This window comes from Canis lupus, chromosome Y (assembly GCF_048164855.1).
Source record: "Canis lupus baileyi chromosome Y, mCanLup2.hap1, whole genome shotgun sequence".
Lineage (NCBI taxonomy): Eukaryota > Metazoa > Chordata > Mammalia > Carnivora > Canidae > Canis > Canis lupus.
Window position 1 is genome coordinate 4,780,467 of NC_132877.1, and position 22,662 is coordinate 4,803,128.

Consider the following 22,662-nt stretch of genomic DNA (forward strand, 5'->3'; position numbering starts at 1 on the left):
CTCCATGCTGGGAGCCCAACGCGGGACTCGATCCTGAGACTCGATCCCGAGACTCGATCCTGGGACTCCAGGATCGTGCCCTGGGCCAAAGGCAGGCGCTAAAGCGCCGAGCCACCCAGGGATCCCATACATTTCCTTTCAAAGTAGATAACTTGTAAGGCCCTGCACTTACCTCAGTAATGTTTAAACTGTCCTTTAGGGGCACCTGGGTGGCTCAGTTGGTTAAGCAGTGGCTGCCTTCTGCTTGGAACATGATCCCAGGGTCAAGTTGGGCTCCCTGATCAGTGGGGAGTGTCTGCTTCTCCTTCTCCCTCACCCCACCCAACTCCACTCATGCTCTCTCTCTCTCTCCCTCAAATAAATAAAATCATAAAAAAAAAAAAGTCTTTTAAAATGCCTTATTCGGAGCCTAAGGCACTTTCTTTAAATTCTTACTCACAGCAGATTTTCCCACAGAGTATATAGGCTGACGGCGATAAAGAAAAAAATAATCTTTATTTAGATTTTTTTTTAAAAGTATGTGCTTCTATAAAGGATGGAAAAGAATGAGAAAATAATTTTCAATCAAATAGCAAAAGGGGTAGATGACACAGAATATGGCAGCAGTCTTGATGTGTGTGCTTTGACGGTACAGAGATCAGTCTGGGAAGATGGGCCGCTGTGCTCTCATCTATGTAAATGACTGTACGTTACTTTTTTTTTAAGATTTCACTTTATTATTTATTCATGAGAGACACACACAGAGAGAGAGAGAGAGGCAGAGGGAGATGCAGGTTCCACACAGGGAGTCCGATGCGGGACTCGATCCTGGGACCCCAGGATCACGCCCTGGGCTGAAGGCAGGCGCTCAACCGCTGAGCCACCCGGGGATCCCCCACCGTATGTTAGTTTGAATGCAAAGCAGTTCTAACGGAGAACATGCCCTGGGTCATGTTAGCCTAACCTTTATCTGGCATTCTCCAGCAATGACGTCTCTGTTTTCTGCCTCAGTCCAAGGTCTGCAATGCAGCAACTCCCATCTATTCTGATGTATATATAATCTCAGACAGAAAGCAAGTCTTTGCAGTGTTCCTGTGTGTACCCAACATGGAAAGGAGGGGTGGATGTTCTGGACTATACGAAGACAGCAAGAGGATGTCTGATATTCTGTCCATTGTGCATGGCACTCTCCTCCGTATTTGATGCAAAGAAGAGGAGAAGGAGAGCTTTTAGATCCAGTGTCAAGTCAGAGAAGAAGATGGAGGCTTCCTGGGTTTTCTTTGACACAGTGATGTCACTGGGTCCCAAACCTGGTCTTCTATGATTCACCTAATGTTAGAAAGTAGCGGCCGGGGAAGGGCTGCAGAGCAGCAGCTGTGCGTTTGGAGTGAGCCCATAGGAGAGCATTTTTGAAGCATCTGCTTTATTCTGTATTTGAGAAACAACCTTTTGATGCTTTTGGTGCTACAGAGCATGTATTGTCCCAGGGCCTGGGAAGCTGCATCATTCCCCAGGGATCTGCTGGCATTGATCCCATTAGGAGCTTCAGGGTCAAGGCCAAGTTGAGAGAGAGCCTACTTTCATGGTCTTCAGCTAGACTAGAAAGAAAGGTGAAACCCGAGCAAGTGTTGAGAGCTACAAGCGTGCCATTGCTCTTTACACTCCCAGGTGACATATTGCTAATGGGGTCACTCGCTCGTAAGAAAGATAGTTGACAAAGCAGAAATCTAAAAAAAAAAAAAAATACCGAGTCTCTGCATTGACTTCTAGATTCCCCAGGTGGGAAGAAATCTGCAAGGCAGTGGTGATCTATAGCATGTAACTGGGAATATGAAAATATAAGATCTACGGAAAACATTTCGTTTTGACTATGTAATTTTTTAAATAAAAGTTGACAGGTTCTGATTTTGGTATCCTACAGTTAAATTCATTTCCTGATTGTTCAGTTACTCTCATTTTCTTAGTTAATGTAGTGCAATAAGCTTACATGCACATTGCACAAAATTCAAAGGTCCTGAGGGGCATATAGTGAAACATAAGCCTCCTTTCTCTTTTTCCTCTGCTACCCAGTTCCACCCGAGAAACAACCATGTTGCTGGCATTGTGGTAAATTTCCATTTTCCTAATCTTATCCTATTCAAATCAAATCAGGACAAAATAAGGACACCCAGGGAGTCAGGAAGGGAGTCAGCAACTTAGTGTACCACTTTGTGCTGCTTCACAGATGAGAAGCATAAATGGTGGTGGGTAGGCGGTGGGTGAGAAACTTGCAGATGAATACAGATGAAAACCCAAGAAGCCCTAGTGCAGGCCATCATTCTGAGCTGCAAAATGCCTGCAGGGGGACAGTGTGGACGATGTGGAATCATGAATCTGATCTCCCAGAGCATTTGCAAAACCACTTTTTTAAGGTCATATAAAATATTAATAAGATGCATACATTTATTTACTGATGCAGAATATGAGTGACTCATGTCATTGTTAGCACTACACGGGCACTTGTCTGCGACACTGCAAAGGGGCTGTTACCACAAAGGAAGATTCTAGAAAGGTGGAAATGTACAAGAGCTTTTTGGGAGGCAGGACAAATTAGTGAGAAGTGTCCAGGATCCAAGATTCATCCCAGAATCGTACTAGGGCAGATGCTAGGCTGCTGTGGGTTGAGGACTCAGAGCAAAAAGAGCAAGTCATGGACAACTCTGTTACTGTTTGGCTGTGAAGCAGAAAGACAGAGCTAGGGCACTTGTGTGATCACGGGAGTGATTTTTTTTTTTTTTTTAAATAAGAGACTTGAACATCAGCCTTACCTCCTTACCTCTTGTTACAGACAACTTACTGTTGGAACAGAGCAAGTTTTCTAGAGAGTCACACATGGCCACCCCATCTTCAGTACACCCCACGTCCTGCAGCTATAGATACCCCTTATCTTGCCATGGTCTGGGTCAGGGATGACTGACAAGGGCTAATAACCGTAGCTGGTATTGACTGGATACATCCTGTCCTATCGAATTTACACACATTCTGCAATGGCATCATGACAAAAATCCAGCTTGGTACTTATTAGCTGCACAGCAGGTGCAAGAAAGTGAGCAGACTAAGGTTTAGAGAGAGTAGCCAGTTTTCTGCAGGTCATCAGCTCGTAAGTGGCAAGGGTGTTATCAGACCCCTGCAGCCCAATAACAGAAGCCACCGTGCTATTATCTCACCCCTGTCTGCGACTCACAACAATATCAAGAAGTGTGTGAAAGCATGAAGAGATGTCTGATCATACAGACCAAACCTCTGTAACCGTGGAGTCCATGAATGTAGAGCCTGGGTCCACTGTCTCTGCAGTTCCGTCTCATTTACATACGTCATTGTAAACACAACTAGCCTGACCATCGGCAGCTGTGGCCCTGGAGATTCCAGTGATCAGCCAGGGTGCAAACAAACTGAAAAGAATGCAGATTTATCCAGCGTATGCTAACTCAACACAGAGGAATCTGTTGGCTTTGATGCGAGAGGCAGGTGTATACCTGAGAGGGAGAGAGGAGTTGGTCAGTGATGTGTCTTTATTCTGGTGCCCAGAAGATGGGTCAGACTCCAGAGTGGATGTTGCTATGGAGGTTTTGTAGATGTGGGCAGCAGCAGCTATCAGCTGTGTTTTTTTTTTTTTTTAAGATTTTATTTATTTATTCATGAGAGCTACAGAGAGAGAAAGAGAGGCAGAGACGCAGGCAGAGGGAGAAGCAGGCTCCATTCAGAGAGCCCGACGCGGGACTCGATCCCGGGTCTCCAGGATCACGCCCTGGGCCAAAGGTAGGTGCTAAACAGCTGAGCCACCCAGGGATCCCCTATCAGTTGTGTTTAAGGAGATTACCCTGGGTAATATGGGTGGACCTCATCCAGTCCCTTGCAGACTTAGAATACAAAAAAGTAGGAGTCCCTGGAGTAAGCGATCCAGCTTCAAAACTGTAACACTGACATCCTGAGTCTCCAGCCTCCTGGCCTGCCCTACTAATTTCAGCCCCCTAGATCATACAAGCCTGTTTCCCAAAGGCAAATCTCAGTATATAGCAATCTGGTGGATGGATACATAGACCTCCAGAACCTATATAGGCATCTCTCTACCTATCTACCTACCTGCCATCTATCAATCTATCACCTATCAATCAACCCATCAATCAATTGATCTATCATCAGTTTATCTATTATCTATCCATCATGTTGGTTTTGTTTCTCTGGAAACTCCTGACTGATACAGTCATTATGAAGAGGCAGAGCTAGATCACGGAGGGTCACAGGTCACTTTCCTGTTGCCACAATCACTTTCTTTTATGTTGACTGTGGCTTGCTTACTCATGTCTGGGGCTTCTTTCTGGACCGGTGTTCAGTATTTCTTCTTTGATTTCTGAGTGCTCTCCTGTTTGTTCAGTATTCTCCATCTTTGCCATCAAATATTTTTTCTCTCTTGATCTTTATGCTTTCTTCTCTAGTTTTCTTTTTTTTTTTTAATTTTACTTTATTTATTTATGATAGGCACACAGTGAGAGAGAGAGAGAGAGGCAGAGACACAGGCAGAGGGAGAAGCAGGCTCCATGCACTGGGAGCCCGACGTGGGACTCAATCCCAGGTCTCCAGGACCGTGCCCTGGGCCAAAGGCAGGCGCTAAACCGCTGCGCCACCCAGGGATCCCTCTTCTCTAGTTTTCATCAGTAATTCTACATTCTTTTTTCTTTCTTTCTTTCTTTTCTTTCAGTTTATTTATTTAAGTAATCTCTACACTCAACATGGGGCTTGAGTTCTGGACTCTGAGATCAAGAGTCGCATGCTTTTCCAGCTAAGCCAACCAGGCACCCTGGTAATTCTGTGTTCTTTTAATTGCATCAAAAGACTTCTGCAAAATACCATCCCTGCAAGAGTCACTATGCACCCATCACTTTACGATGCCAGTTAAGAAGCATGGTTTCCTGTGATCCCCGGACCTGAATGCCTGCTTTGGCTCTAATAGATTCAGGTGAAAATCATGTCCAGTGGTGTTAATTAATTATGCAATTCATCCCTGAACATGTTTTTTTTTTTTAATTTTTTAATTTATTTATGATAGTCACAGAGAGAGAGAGAGAGAGAGGCAGAGACATAGGCAGAGGGAGAAGCAGGCTCCATGCACCGGGAGCCCGACGTGGGATTCGATCCCGGGTCTCCAGGATCGCGCCCTGGGCCAAAGGCAGGCGCTAAACCGCTGCGCCACCCAGGGTTCCCCTGAACATGGTTTTTATATCTGTCAGCCAGGTGTGAATGCTAAGGGACTTGCCTTTTTTACCACATCAATACCTAACCATTGTTTTATTGTAAATTTCGTCTCTACTTTTGGATGACAAATCCAACTGTTAACTCAGAAAGTTAATGTTTACAAAGGTAACAGAGCTCTATTATTTTATCAAAGGTCACTCAATAAAATATAATAGAGGTTTGGTGCCAGATAAATCTCTTTACAGAAACATGGCTCTTGTAATTTATGGTTTGAAAGCAAAAACAATTTTATTCTCTACAAATGTATTTCATTATTTTCATGCAGTACATTCCATAGCTAAGGAAATCTTTACCTTTTTTCTTGTCCAGTTAGTGTGTGCACTTTTCAGTTTTAATGGAAGAAATAGATCCCTAGGAGAGAATGAACATATATTAAACATATGTACAAATATTTAATAATAAAGGTAGAAAATATATTACAAAATAAAGTAAGAAATTTTGTTTCCTCCAGTGCCCTTTTTCTTTTAAAATCTTCTTTGTAAATTATTTTTCTTGGTTCCCTATGCTGCTTAAATTTTCTCTGATGTCTTTGCAATGATATTGCTCTGCAGATACCTGAATTATATCAGATCTACAGATCACATGAGTATGTAGCCATAGCAACGGACAGGCCAGGTAATGGTTCTGATTTTATATAGATTCATGAGCCCTTAAAATTAGACCTTTTCCATTTTAATGAAAAAGGGGGGAACCATTTCTACCCTTAAGAAGTATGTATACTTTGTATTTTTACCCTTTACAATCATATGTATAAATGATTGATTTACAATTAATACAAGACTCGGATCCAGCGTATAAAATGTAGATTCTATTTTGAAAATCAGAAGTATGAATTGTGCATCAAAATAGAAAATCTGTAAACCTCACCACTTCACATTAGTGGAAAGAATGGTTCTACATAATATTACGATTTGAAGGTCTGTACAGGTTTGCTACTTTAAAAATGTGTACAATGTGGAAAAGCGAGCTTTGCTTTTGCAAAGATAACATTTTGCTAGGCGACGTCTAAATCTCATGAATTCCCAATTAGATCAGCAATAATGAGATGTTATCTTAGGAGAGAATGTCTTAATTAGTGAGTGCAGCTTACTCTGGTGTTTGCAGAAGTGCCTTTACATCACGTGTGGAACCTGCATTACATCTGATTTTCTCTTCCTACACCCTCCTTTCTAATGTGCAGGGAACTCTCCAGGATTTTACACCAACTCTACGAGATGCTGACGTTAACCTCTGAGGGCATATGTTATGGTGCACGTTTTCCAAGGTAGTATTTAAAACAAAAAATATTAACATCAATAAAGTTCTCCTGCTGTGACCAACTCATTCTCCTTAAAAATTGCCAACTAATCTGCATCATAGATAATATTTAACTTTTAAATCTTCCACTGTTCATGCCACCCGAAATCATTCTCATCAGAACCTCCTCTGAATTATCCATTACTTTTTTTTTTTCTTTTTAGGATTGTATTAATTTGAGAAACAGAGTGAGAGCAGAGGGTGGAGCACAGAGGTAGAAGGAGAAGCAGACTCCCCGCTAAGCGGGGAGCTCGAGGCGAGGCTCTATCCCAGGAACCCGACATTGTGACCTGAGCCAAACGCAAAAGCTTAACCGACTGAGCCACCCACGCGCCCCTGTATCATCCATTACTCTTAAGAATTAGTATTCACAGCAGAACCTTAAATGCATCTTACGACGCCCAAGCAGCTAGTCTCAACAGACTACTTACTGTATGATGCCAAGTGTGTGACATTCTGGAAGATGCGAAACAGTGCAGACAGTGAAAAGATCAGCGATTGTCAGAGAGAAAGGGGGGCACAAATAGTGCACAGAGACTTTGAGAGGCATCAAAAATTGTGATATTTTAATGACACATATATGTCACTATAAATTTGTCCAGCCGCACTGAACGTACACCACCGAGAGCGAAAGCTAAGGTCACCTGGGGATTGGCGATGATCACGTGTCCATGAAGATGTATCTGGGGTGAGGGGTGGAGTGTGCATGCGATGGGGGAGATAATCTATGGGAAATCTCTGTGCCTCTCTCTCAGTTTTGTTGCAAATTAAAACTGCTCTTAAAAAATAAGGCCTGAAAGAAAAGAATTGACATCCTGTTGTCCTTGCTTCCTCCTTGTTCCGCATATGAAATGGATGCTCCTGGGTTCCTGCACCACTTGGTCTTGTCAGTACGAATGTCCACGTGGACCCCTCCAAGCCTCTTGACTTCTTTCTCCTTCTGTTGGCCACTTGCCATTTCCTAGCTGCTGTGGGGACGCCACACGGCAGTGGAGGGTCTGGGGGCTGCAGGCATCTCCTCCCCACGCGGCCCCTGTGCGGATTCTCTATGCACTGTCTGCACCAAGTCGGTCCTTTTAAAACAGTCGAACAGGTTGTGTTCGTCTGTTGCTTGTGGTCCCTGGGCCAGCCGTGTGACCGTGTTCTCTGAAAATGACAGCTGTGTCTCCTCGTCACTCACATTGCGAGGCCAGTAATTCCATCATCTTCACTTTTACAGATGATGGACCTGGGGACTGTTGGCGTTAGCTGGCGGGATGAGGACTCACAGCTGGAGTTTTATCATTTCATCTTCGATAAGGTCTGAGGGTCACTGCAGCTGCAGAGTCGGGTATCTGAATTTCCTCATGGAGGGAAGTAAAGTGAATCTCACCAAATGAATCCCTGCCTGGCTCTTCCTGTGCGAGGAAAAGCCGGTTCCATGTGCTGAGAGGACTTACAGATTGAGGGAGCCAAGACTTTTATGAAAAAAGTGAGTAATGCCAGAGAGCAGGCTGTGGAGCCTCTCATGGATCCCCTCCTGTCTTTGGGCCCACGTTCTAGCACCTCACAAGGAATCGTGTGCAGCCCCTTCCCCAGGGAGGAACCACACGGTCTCACTTGGACATATGCAAATTTAGATGCTCCGGAAAAAAAATGTTGCGAGTTCCGGATTAAATACATTTAAAAAGAGTTTATTTTTCTGTATTTGTTTTGCTTGTATGTTTTAAAAACCAGGACTTCTAGAATATTTGGCCTATCGGTTCCATCTCTGAGAGTGTGACATAATAGGTGTCAACTCACCAATGCGCAGGCGTGCAGAACCCCAGTTTTCTGGACTCCCCAGTACCTGGGACTCCACCCCACGGAGTGTTCTCGAAAGGAACTGCTGTGTTAAGGCCTTTCTCCTCATGGCGAATACACTGAACCACTGGCCATTTCCTAACCTGAGCTGCTGTGGGCATAGGAAACAAGCAACGGTATTGCCAGATTCTAATTTAATTGGTCTGGGGAGACACTGGAGCTTTTGAACGCTACTCTAGTGTGGTTATTCTAGTGTGCAGTCAAGGTTGAGAACTCGTGGCTTAGGACTTAGCACAAAATCAGGTTATCCAGATGGCTTTGCAGTAGAGCTCCCGACTTAAAGTTAGATTCTTGGGAGGTAACAGTGAATAGTGATGGGTGAATGGGCCAAGCATATGCCCAGAGCTGGAGAAGCTGGCAGGAGGGATGACTTCAAAGCCTATGTGGACTCTAGGGGCATCGGAGGCTTTTAAGATTGCTGTCGGCAGTGATGGAAGAAAGAAACTTTTTTTTTAATTAATTAAGGTTTTTTATTTTTGAATTTTAATTCCAGCAAGAGAGAAACTTAAAAAAAAAAAAGTACGGGAATACACTTTCCCCAGCACTTCATCTTATTTTTAGAGGGACGGTAAGCAGAAGGAGAGAGACTCTTAAGTAGGCTCCACACCTCGTGCGTGCCCAATACGGGGGCTCAACTTCAGGACCCTGAGATCATGACCTGAGCTGAAATTGAGTTGGACGCTAAACCGACTAAATCACCCAGGCACCTCGACCTCCAGAATTTTATACTGTTGCTCTCTATCTGCCAGTCCTCACTAGCAGGGGACATGTGGCAAGGCAAGGCCACTACTGACCTCCAAGTGTGCAAGGTTGTTGAGCAGAGCGATGAATTCTATTTTTGTGGGACCTATGGCACCCATCAATCATCATTCTTCAAGGTAAACAGGGAGTCCTGATTTTTTAATTCTAAACTAACACTTGACACTAAACACCTTCATCAGCCACCACCAGCGTGCTAGGCCTGGTCACTGTGAAACCAATTCCAAATGATAGACTTTACTCCTCGTCCGTTGCGTAACTATTGCGATAAACTAAAAATACTCACGCTTCTTTCTGCACGTGCAATGTTCCACTAGTTAAAATGCACTGTTTCTATTTAGTTGGTAAACTGAAGCGAGTAGTCCTAGGTTTCCCTGCAGCCTATTTATTCGCTGGGCTTTGTAGCTAGTATGCGATGCCATCTCTCTACAGGAAACGGATATTTCTTTCCCAATCTTAAATAATTAACCAGTGTGATTTTCCACCCTCTTTGGCCGCCGGAGCACATCCCAATTGTGAGCATCCGTTTTGTTTTCTGATACTTCTTCCCCAGCCCCTCTCCTCATACAATGAAAATCACGTGCTGAGGTATGTTTCAAAAAGTGTGTGTTTAGATTTATTTTAAAATCCTGTCTACTTTCAGAGAAAAAGCTTGGGACTATAAATCTATTTGAGGGAGGGAGAAAATGCAAAATCAATTCTTTTTTTTCTTTTTTGGCTTTTATGCTTCAAATCTAAAAGTCATTAATTTTTAATTTTCATCCTGAAAGCATTTTCTTTCCCATCCATACAGCGCCCAAGCATATCAGGGAATTTTAAGCAATTGAGAGGAAAAGTTTTGTTTCTCTTTTTACTCTTCTAATAACATTGAATTAAAACTCTGGTTAAAGAAAGGCTTTGGAGATGATCCGGTCAAGGACCGTGCTCATGGGTCTCTTTGCTATGTATTATTTAGTATATCGTACATGGAGAAATGAATTTTGGGCTTGGGATTTTGAAACTGATAAGAAAGAAAGAAAGAAAGAAAGAAAGAAAGAAAGAAAGAAAGAAAGAAAGAAAGAAAGGAAGGAGAAGAGAAAAGAAAGAAGAAAAGAAAAGAAAGAAAAGAAAGAAAAAAGAAAAGAAAAAAAGAAAAGAAAAGAAAAGAAAAGAAAAGAAAAGAAAAGAAAAAAGAAAAGAAAAGAAAAGAAAAAAGAAAAGAAAGAAATTTTCAAAAGGATGTTTTGGGTCCAAGTTGGGCTTCTATGGCGTCATGTTTGCCAGTGTGCACACCCTGCATCCCCTGCCCCCCGCAGCTCTGTGGTGCCACAGCTGCCCGCGGGCACCTGCCCATGTCACCTGCCTGGCACGGGCCGTGCCATAACCTCAGAGTCCTTGTGATCACCTGGGTCTCTGTGTCCTGCTGATCCCACTGGAGGCCCAGCGATGGAGGAGGAGGGCAGTGAGTGCGAACAGACAGCTTACGGGGAAAGGAGGCCAGGGCCCAGCGCCAGGCCAAGGAAGGAAGTAGCTGCCTTGCCTTTGCCATGGCCCATCCGGCCCCTCATCTGCCCCTCCTGCCGCCCTCCCCCGGGCTCCTCCCTCGGCCGGGATGCTGCACCAGCCATTGTGCTCTGCTTGGGATCTGACACCCTGAGCTTCCTGCCTGTGCCCCTGTCCCCTCCCTGTCCCACCGTAACGCTGCCATCAGGCTAAGCTTGCACTAGCTTACACATTGCTGGAGTAAGTAGTTTTCCAGGAGCCTCCCAAAGGAGGCTAGCTTGCATCTAAGTTGGAATAAATGCATATAGCATAAAAAATGACTTAATTTTTTGTGGTATCTCAGACCATTTTCTTAACAATGGAAAAATCTCTCTTTCAAGGCTTGTTTGCAAGGCCTTTTGCCCCATATTGTCCACCGCTTTGCTCTCAACTTCACGCCCCAGCCTTGTCAGAGTGAATCTGTTCTGATTTAGCGCTACCATGGCTTGTTCTTTCTTTCTTTTTTTACTTCTATTGTGCATTTTATTCTGGCGGATAGAGTTGTTTGCATGTCCTGATTTCTATAAGCTACTTGAGGGCAGAGGTAAAATTGCAAATTATCTTATCATTTTCCACCAATTTTAATGGAAACTGCAACTCCTTTCTTTACAGAGAGATTTCTATTTGAAAACCCACCGCACTCACCCCCACCATACCTCCATCCTTTGCTGCCCCACACTCAAGTAGGAGACTAGATTTGTTTAATGTTGGCATCCGCAGGCATATAGACCTGAATTAAAAATATGTTGATGTTGTGCATTTGTGTGTGAGTTGGCTTTTTTATAAATGCACAATTCTTTAATTGAACATTTACAGTTTAATAAAACTGTTCCATTTGTAAAATCATTTTCATCCATCTGGTGAAATGTCAAAAAATATCTACTTAAAACTTACGCTTAAATAAAAATTCTCTTTTTCTTTTAAAGATTTTATTTATCCATGAGAGACACAGAGAGAGAAGCAGAGACACAGGCAGAGGGAGAAGCAGGCTCCCTGCAGGGAGCCCGACGTGGGACTCGATCCCAGGACCCCAGGATCACAACCTGAGCTGAAGACAGTTGCTCACCCACTGAGCCACCGAGGTGCCCACTTATCTAAAAATTCTATTTAGGGCCACTATGTGATATAAATGGGGTGCAGAGAGGTAGTGTGGTTCTGCAGAAACAAGAGTTTTATTCTTTATAGCAACTTTAATAGTTATATTTTTCTTAATCAGGTGACTGACTTATCCATGTTGTCCTATTTTTCCATTGTTGTTACCTGAGTCATATTGAGCTATTTTTAACTTTTTCTAAGTTTATCCAGAAGCCCTAAAATTGGAAAGAAAAGCCTTGTATTCACAATGTCTATTTTCCCAGAGTAGAGGGAAACTTTTGCTTGTAGAAGTTTAATTTGCAAGGCACAATTTATAACACTATAAAGAGACATTTCTCTTGAAACCAAGAGCCCTATCATTTCTTTTCTCCTTCGACATCTGCAGAGTGAGAGTAAATATTTCTTAATTTAGAGGAAGGTAAGGCTATTTTTCAAGTGAATCCCCTAAATTAATCCACAGGAGTAGGCGTGCTGTCCTCCATCACACGTCTGCCTTAAATATAGTACCTACACAGATGAGGCAAACACAAAAATAGCTTCAGATTTAAATAGGTGATATTGTCTCGTATAGAAAAGATGAGTCTCATCGGTGATGTAAAAGTAGCTGATTTTTATACTTCTGGATTTGCTGCGGGTTTATTTTTTTCATAGAGTTCCTTTATTTGGTATGTAATTAATGGAGAGATTTAGCTTTGCCCTTCAGAAGCTTTTCATTTTTCTAGTAGGATTGAATCACTTGCTAATCATGAACTAATGCTATATTTTTGGCTACCTATCCATCTATTTTCTGTCTAAGTCATTGATTTATCTACAGCTTGTCTTGTCCTAGAAGCTTCAAAGGTGGTAACATGTATTAGGAAATGGTATCCTTACTTATTTATTGTCCTATTTATTGTCCTCAATTTGAAGAGATCAGATTCTAGCAATATGAAGTTTAAGATATCAAGGAATGATGTCAAATAAGAAATATTTAAACACACACACACACACACACACACACACACACACCCCAGGGCAGCCTGGGTGGCTCAGCGATTTAGCGCCTACTTCAGCCCAGGGCGTGATCCTGGAGTCCCGGGATCGAGTCCCGTGTCGGGCTCCCTGCGTGGAGCCTGCTTCTCCCTCTGCCTGTGTCTCTGCCTCTCTCTCTCTCTCTCTCTCTCTTTGTGTCTCTCTTTCTCTGTCTCTCATGAATAAATAAAAATCTTTAAAAAAAAAAAAAACAGTGAGTATCCAAAATACTTCAGTTGCATTTGCCTGTTGTTATGTGCCCAACGTGCCGTATCTACATGTTGGTAACAGATCCACCGGGCCAACCTCAAGTGGCTCACTCTGATGTACTTATGTGGCCTGGTAAGTAGAGGGATCTTATCTCCTGCGGCTTCCTGCCTTGGTGGGCTCAGGCTGCCATAACCAAGTTCCACACACTTAAACAACAGAAATGTATTTTCTCACAGTTCTAGAGCTTGGATGTCAGGGATCAGGATGTCAGCATGTGGGATCTTAACAGCATTCACATTGCTACAGCAAAACATCATAGTCTGGGTGATTTATGAGCTGGCAGGAATATATTCTTCACGGTTCTAGAAGCCAAGAAGATTGAGACCAAGGTGCTGAGCAGATTCGGTGTCTGGTTCATAGATGACCATCTTCTCGTTGTGTCCACGAGTGGCAGGAAGATGAGGGAGGTCCTTGGTGTCTTTTTCAGGAGTGCAGCCCCATGACTTTATCACCTCCCAGATGCCCCACCTCCACATAACATCACATTGGCAGTTAGGATTTTTTTTTAAAGTTTTATTTATTTGTTTGTTTATAAGTAGGCTCCACACATAATGTGGGGCTCAAAGTCACATCCGTGAGATCAAGAGTCGCATGCTCTACCAACTGAGCTAGCCAGGTGCACCAGGAGTTAAGATTAAATATATGAATTCTGGGGTATGCAGACACTGGGCACACGGCAGTTGAGTCCCGGTGAGAGCGCTCCTCGTGGCTTATAGACTGCAGCCTTCTAGCTGTGTCTTCCTGTGTTGGAGAGACGCTGCTCTGGTGTCTCTTCCTCTTAAGATTTTATTTATTTATTTGAAAGAGAGAGCACAATCAGGGGAGCCACAGAGGGAGAGGGAGAAGCAGGCTCCCCGCTGAACAGGGAGCCCGACTCAGGGCTCGATCCCAGGACTCAGGGATCACATCCTGAGCTGAAGGCAGATGCTTAATTGACTGAGCCACCCAGGTACCCTGCACCTTTGAGTTTAGATGAAATTTTAAGCTCACACTTTGAGGTCTGTTCTTGCTTCTAACACGTAGGACAGAGAGATGAAACATAAAACATAAAAACGGAAGAGTGATCGCCAAACTCCCAAATGAAGAGATCAGTTTTTTGGGGGGCCAGAAACCAAACAGAAGCTCCAAGCAATGGGGTGACCAGGGCTGCCGGACTCTCAGTCCACAGCAGGTAGACATTAGGTGTTTGACTTCTGCAAAATTATGGACGACCCCACCATGAGTCCATCCCTTCCTGAAACAAGAATATCAGTGCCTGCGGGACTTCACCCACCCTCTCCGTTAATATTTCACTACCATTTGTCCGTGTGCCTATTTATTTTACGTTTATCTAAAAAGACTTTGAATAATTGAACAAAAGATGCTGTAAGAAAGATTTAAATGCCATCAAATATTCAATACTGTTTTCCCCTTCAAAAAGTAATTATCTACAGAACCAGAACGAAAGTTGGATTTCCTACAATAATAAAATCTTTCCTTGCTGGGAAGGAAATCTTTTGGTTTTTTTTTTTTTTTTTTACAGCTCACTGCTGTGTGCAGAAGAGTGCTATCTAGCCCACAGTGAGCCTTGATAATGTAGTCAAGTGAGACACAGCAGAACACAGCAAAGCCCTCCTTTTTATACTGGATTCAAAAGGTCTTCGCTGATACAGATATTTTGTTTTAGAATCCATTCTGCTATGTCTGGGAGCATTTTCTCTACGTGACCTCCTCTTCCAGTGACAGGGACAGTTCTGTATCCCAGCTGCAGCACGCGAAGTATGTGTCTGCAGAACGTCTGCAGATGGATAAGGGGCAGCTGTTCCGCTCATTGCACATTTTATGTACTGGCTCTTACCCAGATGTATCTCTTCATCTTATTTTTCCCTCGTACGGTTGCTCTCGAACGGAGTATCACAGCTTTCTGTTAAAAATTTAACTAAGTACTCTATTACTGAGATTAAAATATTTTAAAATATATTCTTTTTATTTTTTCAAAGAATACACATCACAGGTTGAGTTAATAAATAATACACCTTGACAACAGAAAGGCTACTGGGAAAGACTCAGGATGAAGTAGGTTGAGTTCTCCAATTAGGAGGCTCAGAAGCAGGGACTGTTCTTTCACGCTTTGCCAGCACATCCTCTTTACAAACATAGGGATACGTTAATTGAATGAGTGCAGTTGCAAGAGGATGCAAGGATGGACATCTTTAAAATACACACAAACACACACATACGCACGGACATTTCTTAGAGAAATCCGTGCCTATATTGCATGTTGAAGTTTTTTTCCAGGTGTTACTCTAGCTGAATAATATACCAACATGTAATCCATGATCCTCAAGAGGGAAAATGAGCAGAATAATATTATTGTGCATGAACTCTGCCTTTCAGAGATGCAAATTAACCTGTGCTCTTTATATCACTTGGAAAGAGCAATAGCAAGTATCACCCCCCGCACAAAATATCACTCAGTCAAAATGACTTTGGGGGGAGAATGCTTGAATGATTCAGAGCCAGGGAAGCTGCGCGACATGCAAGAGAGGGAGACACGCATGTAAGCAGAGGCGCAGGTGTGGGAGTTCTTATTGAAACCTATCAGCCGCACAGTTTGGATGACCATTCCCCGACAATCCCCTAATATCACCTGTCAGTCCAGACTCATTCAAACTTGGAACTGAAGAAATCCCAATGAATTTCTGCTTAATCAAGAGTGGTATACCTCTGAAGAGTGACATGTACAGTTATAGCCCAGTTGTCTCCTGTAGTCCCTCAAATAAATGTTCCTGCCCTTTTGACACTTCCTTTCGAGCACCTTCCTTCTTTTCAACTGACAATATACAGTCAATGAAATTCATTATAAAGGACCAAAACATCAACCATTCTGTTGCTTCTTCATAAGCACATAAAGAATGACACTGCCCACAATGTCTCCATCTTGCTTGGCAATGCCTGGCGAAGCTCATTTCCAGGATATGGGCTTGAGAGGACGTAAGAAGTGTATTTCTACCCCTTCTAGCCCAGTTGCATTGTCACCATAGAGCAAAGCACACCTCCAGGACAGCACATCACCCACCCAGCAGAGCAAAAACCAGAGCTGGCCTGCATGCTCCAGCCGCTGTCCCTCTTTTCCTTTCCCACCAGCTGTGGCCAGCTCTGTGTCTAAATACAAGAGGGTAGGTTTCCATATCAGACAGACCTGGTTGTATTTTTGGTCCCACTTGTAACTTTGGGAATCGACTCAACCTCTGGGATTCAGGGTCTTCCTTTGCCAGAGTGATGTGTCAATGCTCACGTTACAGGGTTAATGAGGAAGATTCACCAGCAGACATCTAGAAAGAGTGAGGCAGGATGTCAGGTGCTTGAGAGGTCTGATAGACTCAGAAGTGCCTTTTTCTGTCTGGGTCTCCCATGGGGACATGGCCATCTTAATCGGGCCTTCCCCGACAAGCACAATGTAAGCGAGAGCCCGCAGTCCCCAGATGGTCTACAATCAGAACCATTGTAGAGCATGGTTGGCAGAGCATACAGCAGTGGCCCATGGCTCTGTGTGTGACTGCACAGAGGAGTGTGAAAACCTAGCTGTTTTAAACCGAGTGGAAGTAAATTTTCTTTTGATATTATTCCCAAACTCTCCCACTTCAACAAACACCAAATCCTCAAATTCATGAATTGCCCACAGGTAAGCAATTACTGGTCTCTCACCCCTTCATCCCAAAAGCTTTCCTTCAAAGGAAAATCTTCCAGCAAGACATTCTACCTCTGGAGGAGGGGGGAAAACACCCAGAAAACATGAAGCCTGAGTCTGTACACATACTACAAAGGATGGTGGTTCCCTGCTTAGCTGAGCTCTGTCTTCTGTGCCTGGGTCTCTTCATAGTGTCTTATGTTTGCCTTAGGTGCTTATTTTGGTTCAAAGTTTTATGAAACCTGCCAGAGGAAGAGAATGTGGGTCTGAGCACTTCCAACTCCCTATGGCCAAGGAACTTGAAAAGAATGTGCTAAATTTCACTGCCTGGTCTCTAGCCTGTCCTGACCAGATGATCTTGCTCTAGTAACCAGGTGAGATCATGGCAGCTTCATTATTAGCATCCACAGCCCCACATGCCACCTTGGATGTGACAAGCACCAGCCTGCGAATCTTCTTAAAGAATGCAAGAAGAAACTTTTTTTCCTGTTAGAGATGCTCAACAGGTGGTCTGGCTAATTGTTCTCCTGAAACCTAATAGTTTCCAAATTTAAACCACCCTATAAGGTGTGTTGAGGGCTGTGGAATGCGGACCCTGTAGTCAACACATCTTATTCTCTTATCTTCACATCAGTGATTAAAGCCAAAGGCAGGCCTTTCTCAGCCCAGAGTGAAAGAGTGAAAGACGAGGACCATGCAGGAGATGCTGTATTTTCTAGAAGGAATACTGTCCAGGCTTTAGGTGGTTTTCTCTGAATTCAGCTATTTCTTTTTTTTTCCCAAGTAAATTTTTTCTTTGTTCCTGTCCCCTAGGTGAAGTCCCCAAAACACTTTATGGCTCTCCTATGTGCTTGGCTCATAAAGTCGCACGCATCTCTTTACCCGCTAAGCTGAAATTTCTGAGTCTGGGCAATTGGAATGGTTTAGCACACAGAGTGTGCTGGGCTCATTGTCAGCTGCCCAACCCGCATGAATCCTTTACAACTGTATGACAACCACATTCCATAGGCGTTCGTGTCACCCCATCTGCAAATGGAAGAATGGAGATACCACCTGGTTAGGAACTTGTCAGGCATGCTGCTTGGATGGTCATAGTCCCATCTGTCTTCTCAAACCGGAGTTCTGAATGCTTGCTCAGCCTTCCCCATGGCCATGTGAAAGCATTAGGACATGTAAGCAAAATAATGGGTATAAAGTACAGAGCAATCACAAAATGGGAGTTGCTTACTGGGTACTTATCCCAAAGATACAGAGGTAGTGAAATGATGGGATACCTGCACCCCAATGTTCAAAGCATCACTGTCCACAGTAGCCAAACTGTGGAAGGACCCACGATGTCCTTCGACAAATGAATGGATAAAGAAGATGTGGTCTATATACACAATAGAATATGACTCAGCCTTCAGAATACCCACCATTTGCTTTGACGTGGATGGAGCTGGAGGGTATTATGTTGAGTGAAGTAAGTCAATCAGAGAAAGATAATTATATGGTTTCACTCATATGTGGAATATAAGAAATAGTCGAAGGGGCCTTATGGGAAGGAGGGAACCTGAATGAGGAAAAATTAGAGAGGAAGACAAACCATGAGAGACTCCTTACTCTGGGATATAAATAAAGGGTTGTGGAAGTGGAGGTGGGTAGGGGGATGGGGAGACTGGATGATAGGCACTGAGGGGGGCACTTGATGGGATGAGCACTGGGTGTTATACTATATGTTGGCAAACTGAATTTAAATAAAATTTTTAAAAAACAAAACAATGGGAGTGGCTATTTTCCTGAAATGGTATCATTCCTGTGACTTCTTACCTTCCGTCTCTGTCCCGCATGATTCATCCCTTTCACTACAGAACTTGCATGATACTTACACTCTGTATAAGTAATCACACTGCCATCTCTTGGAGTGATGAGCAAAATCTTATTCTTCCCCCATAAGCCTCCATCATTAACCATCCTTCCTCAGGCAAGCCTTGTGCCTAACTAATCATTCCCTACCTTGGGCCTTGTAAGACGCGTGGAAGGAGGGTCACATTGGGTATATTGATCCAATGGCAACTACTGATTGAACGTGTGGCTTTCAGTAGGAAAATATAGGTCCTGAGAGGTATGGGGCTTTCCATAGACTTTGCCTGGGTAAGATCCTGCTCTAACTCAACCCTCTGCCTTCTGTCTCAGCATGGGCTAATCTGGTCTGAGAATCAAACCTATTTCAAGGCTGAGACAAATATAGTCCTTCAAAATGTTTTTCTAATTCTGTATGGGTTATCTATAGAAGTGTAAATGGTTCACAGCAAGGAACTGCTTTTCAGAGAAAGACAAGTAGGATACAGAAATCTCTAGGTTTACCTGTTCCTTAACTTCGAAAAGGGGAAGCATTTAAAACAGAATTTCTTTCTAAAGAATCATTTGGAAAAGGTTCTAGATCTTCATCGTACATAACCAGCTTTCTAGGGAATTGAGATTATTTTGTAATTAGGATATTTGGACTGACCTTAGTCTTGCAGATTGCAAAAATTAAAAAGCATTCATAGAGTATAAGAAGAGAGCAGGGCAAGGTGAGCATAGACTTGACCAAACAAAAAAACCCCAAAACTCAAATTTAGATCTGCATTGAAATTATTAAAGAGTGGAACAGACACACACACACACACACACAAAATCAATTTTCTGGCCTCTAAAAATGTGGGACACTTTCCCAGACTGCAGAAAAATGGGGAACATGGATTTAAATGGAAAAAGATTAAAATTATAAATGACAAAGAAAAGAATCAACTTATAATTCGTGTTTTGAAGGTGATTTGAAAGCACATGGAACAGATATAATAGTCAGGATTTGTGACAAAAGAAAGTGTCACCATAGTGAGAAAACATGATTCCAGTTTGAATGGGTTCACTAGGGCTTCAGGAGAAGTTAATCAAAATAGAACCAAACGAAGACACCATGATTTCAATAAAAGTGAAATAATATCCATAACTTCCCTCGCAAATGACACAGGTGATGCAGAAAGCTAACAACAGTGGACTGGTCTCAAGCCACCCTGGAATAGTGGATACTGAAATATCAAGGGGTATCTATAGAATATGGAGGGGTTAGTAATTGTGAGCCACAGATTCAACCTAAGATTCAACTCAACTAGGAAAGCAACAGAGAGATATTCTCAGGCATGCTACAGTTCATGGTACATGCCATATAAGTAGCTTTTCTGAAAATGAAAAAAAAAATTACTTGAAAATATATTCCAGTGTACCAAGATTAGGATAATGAACATAAAATTCTTGCTGATGATGAGCCACTAATTAAATTATTTGTTCAGCTTAATAGACAATTATTGAAAATGTGGTTGTAATTAAAGTGATGAACTCACTTAAATGTTCAAAAATGATTAAATGGAAAGAATTAATTATGTAGTAACTGTTCTTGTTTATGCACTTTCTGGATGCCACTCACTATATCTTAGAATTCATATGCCCTTTTCTCAGGCTTGTGATGAGCATATGATGTCATAGCCAAAACACTTAAGAGAAAAATATACGTGGCACTGTGTCCAAGATAACATGGATGTTTTGTAAGTACTAGGTTCAGGATGACAACAAAAAATGTGATGACTAATTAATTACATTACTTCTCTAATTTAGCAAAAATCTAGGCCTGTGGTTTCCAAATGTGTCTCCACATTGGAAATGCAATGGGATTATCAAAATTTAGTGACGCCTATGTGCCGCTCTCAGAGATTTTGAATTATTTTCTGGCAGGTCATATGGTCTTTGGAGTTTTTAAAAATCACTGGATGATTCTAGCGTGCATACAATTTGGACACCATTCACCTAGCGATAATATCTGATTTCCCTTGCAAAGACCAAGACACTGTGTGAGAGGAACGGGAAGAAGTTTATCTCTGTCTTTCATTCATGTGGAATAATCCTCCCTTGTGAGTGTGTTGTTCGTTTTGATAATTAGACTGCTTGAAGAACACTTAATTCACATTAGGGAACGCACTGGCAGGAAATGTAGAAGGCTCTAAAGGGGACATTCCGATGGAATGAGGTTGAGCTAGGTCAGTGATGCTCAACTGGAGCAGAGGACTGTGCCCCAGCACATCCCTCGCAATGTCTGGAGGTCCTTCTGGGTAGTCATGACCAGGGGGTGAAGAGGGAGCTGGAAATCTGGCTTTTGGTATCTAGAAGAAGCCAAAGATGCTAAAGAAAATCTAGGGGGAATAAATAAATATCAGTAAATATCAGTAAATATCACATGGGTTTCCACCAGAGAGCATCTAAGTCCTCAAGATGTAGGATGGTTAATTTTATGTGTCAACTTGATTGGGCCACAGGGTGCCCAGAGATTTGGTTATATCTTATTTTTGGGTATGTTTGTGAGGGTGTTTCCAGATGAGATCAGCATTGGAATTGGTTGACTTAGTAAAGCAGATGGCCCTCCCCAGTGTGGGTAGGCTTCATCCAATCTCTTGAGGGCATGAACAGAACAAAAAGATGAAGGAAAGGAGAAGCACTCTTTCTGCCTGACCCCATGGGTTGACCATCAGTCTTCTCCTGTCCTTAGACTGGCACTTAACACCACCAGCACTCCAGTTCTCTGGCCTGTTGACCTGGGCTGGAACTAACCATATGTTTTCTTGCATCTCTGGCTTGTGGACGGCAGATCGAGGGACTTGTCAGCCTCCATAATCACATGGGCCATGCATATACACACATATGTGGTCTGGTTCAGTCCTGTGACTGAAGGAAACAGCCTGGTGTGAACTTCTCAACTGGCTTTAAAAGGATCTTACTGCAAACAAATGGAAAACATGCTTCGTTCACAAGTACCCAAAGCCAAGAACCCTACCCCAAAACGTATGCAGAAAGGGACAACTAATGACTCATACAATTTAACAGTCAGTAACTAGTTTAGGAAAATCTTTATCCAGGATACTTTAGTTGTAGCCATGTTCTCTGTTGAGCAGTGTACACAGTAATATTTGGTAGTAACTCTGCTATTGTCAAACTGTAAGATAATTTATTCTGATGAATGAAATCGGGCATTATCCTTAGTGTCCACAAACCAACTGTTTGGAGCAGTTCTTTTCCTGAAACTCTTCCCCAGAATAATTTGTCATTTTCTATACACCAGCAATGGGTCGAAAAGGAAACAGTATCAGAAATCTTTCAGAGAATGTACCAAAAGAAAAAAAGATGTCACTTGAATGTAAAAAAGTGATTTTCAGAATAAATTGTCAGCTGCTAATTTTAATCAGCAAAGATTTAAGTTCACCAGTTGACATAGCACAATGTCTTCAAGTTCCATCTGTTTCCTTTCTTTTAAGGCTGAATAATATCCTCTTATATGTATATATAGTTTCTTTATCCATTTATCTCTTGAAGGACGCTTGGGTTGTTTTCATATCGACTACTGTGAATAGTGGTGCAATAAATACATAGAGGTGCAGAAATGTCTTTAAGGTCTTGATTTCAATTCTTTTCGATATCTACCCAGAAGTGTGATTGCTGGATACCATGGTAGTTCTAATTTTCAGTTTTTGAGAATCCTCCATGCTGCCTTCCATAGTGCTCCACCATGTTGCATTCCCAACATTACAATACCGGTGGACAGAGGTTCCAATTTCTCCTCATCCTCAGCACTTGTTTCTTTTATGGTGGTTTTTTTTTTTTTTTTTTAAGTAATTGCCAACTTAACATGTGTGAGGTGATATCTCACTGTAGTTTTAATCTGCATTCCCGTGATAATTATTGGTGTTGAGCATCTTTTCACATACCTGTTTGGCCATTCGTATGTATTCATCAAAAATGTCTTTGCAAGAGAAATACATCAGTTACAGAAGAAATAAGCCAGGATAGAATACTGCATGAGTCTATTTAAGTCATGCAGAATATTGCATGATGCTACTTAAATCATCAGACTCATAGGA

General features: G+C 42.6%; 1 protein-coding gene across 1 annotated transcript in view; it reads right to left on the bottom strand.

The window, feature by feature from the left end:
• Positions 1-22,662, bottom strand: part of LOC140629080 (patatin-like phospholipase domain-containing protein 4) — a 142,857-nt gene that overhangs the window by 29,302 nt on the left and 90,893 nt on the right. Inside the window, exon 7 of the mRNA XM_072818492.1 lies at positions 5,565-5,622. Within this exon, the coding sequence (XP_072674593.1) occupies positions 5,581-5,622 (42 nt within the window). The 3' untranslated portion in view covers positions 5,565-5,580. The remainder of the gene's footprint in view (positions 1-5,564; positions 5,623-22,662) is intronic.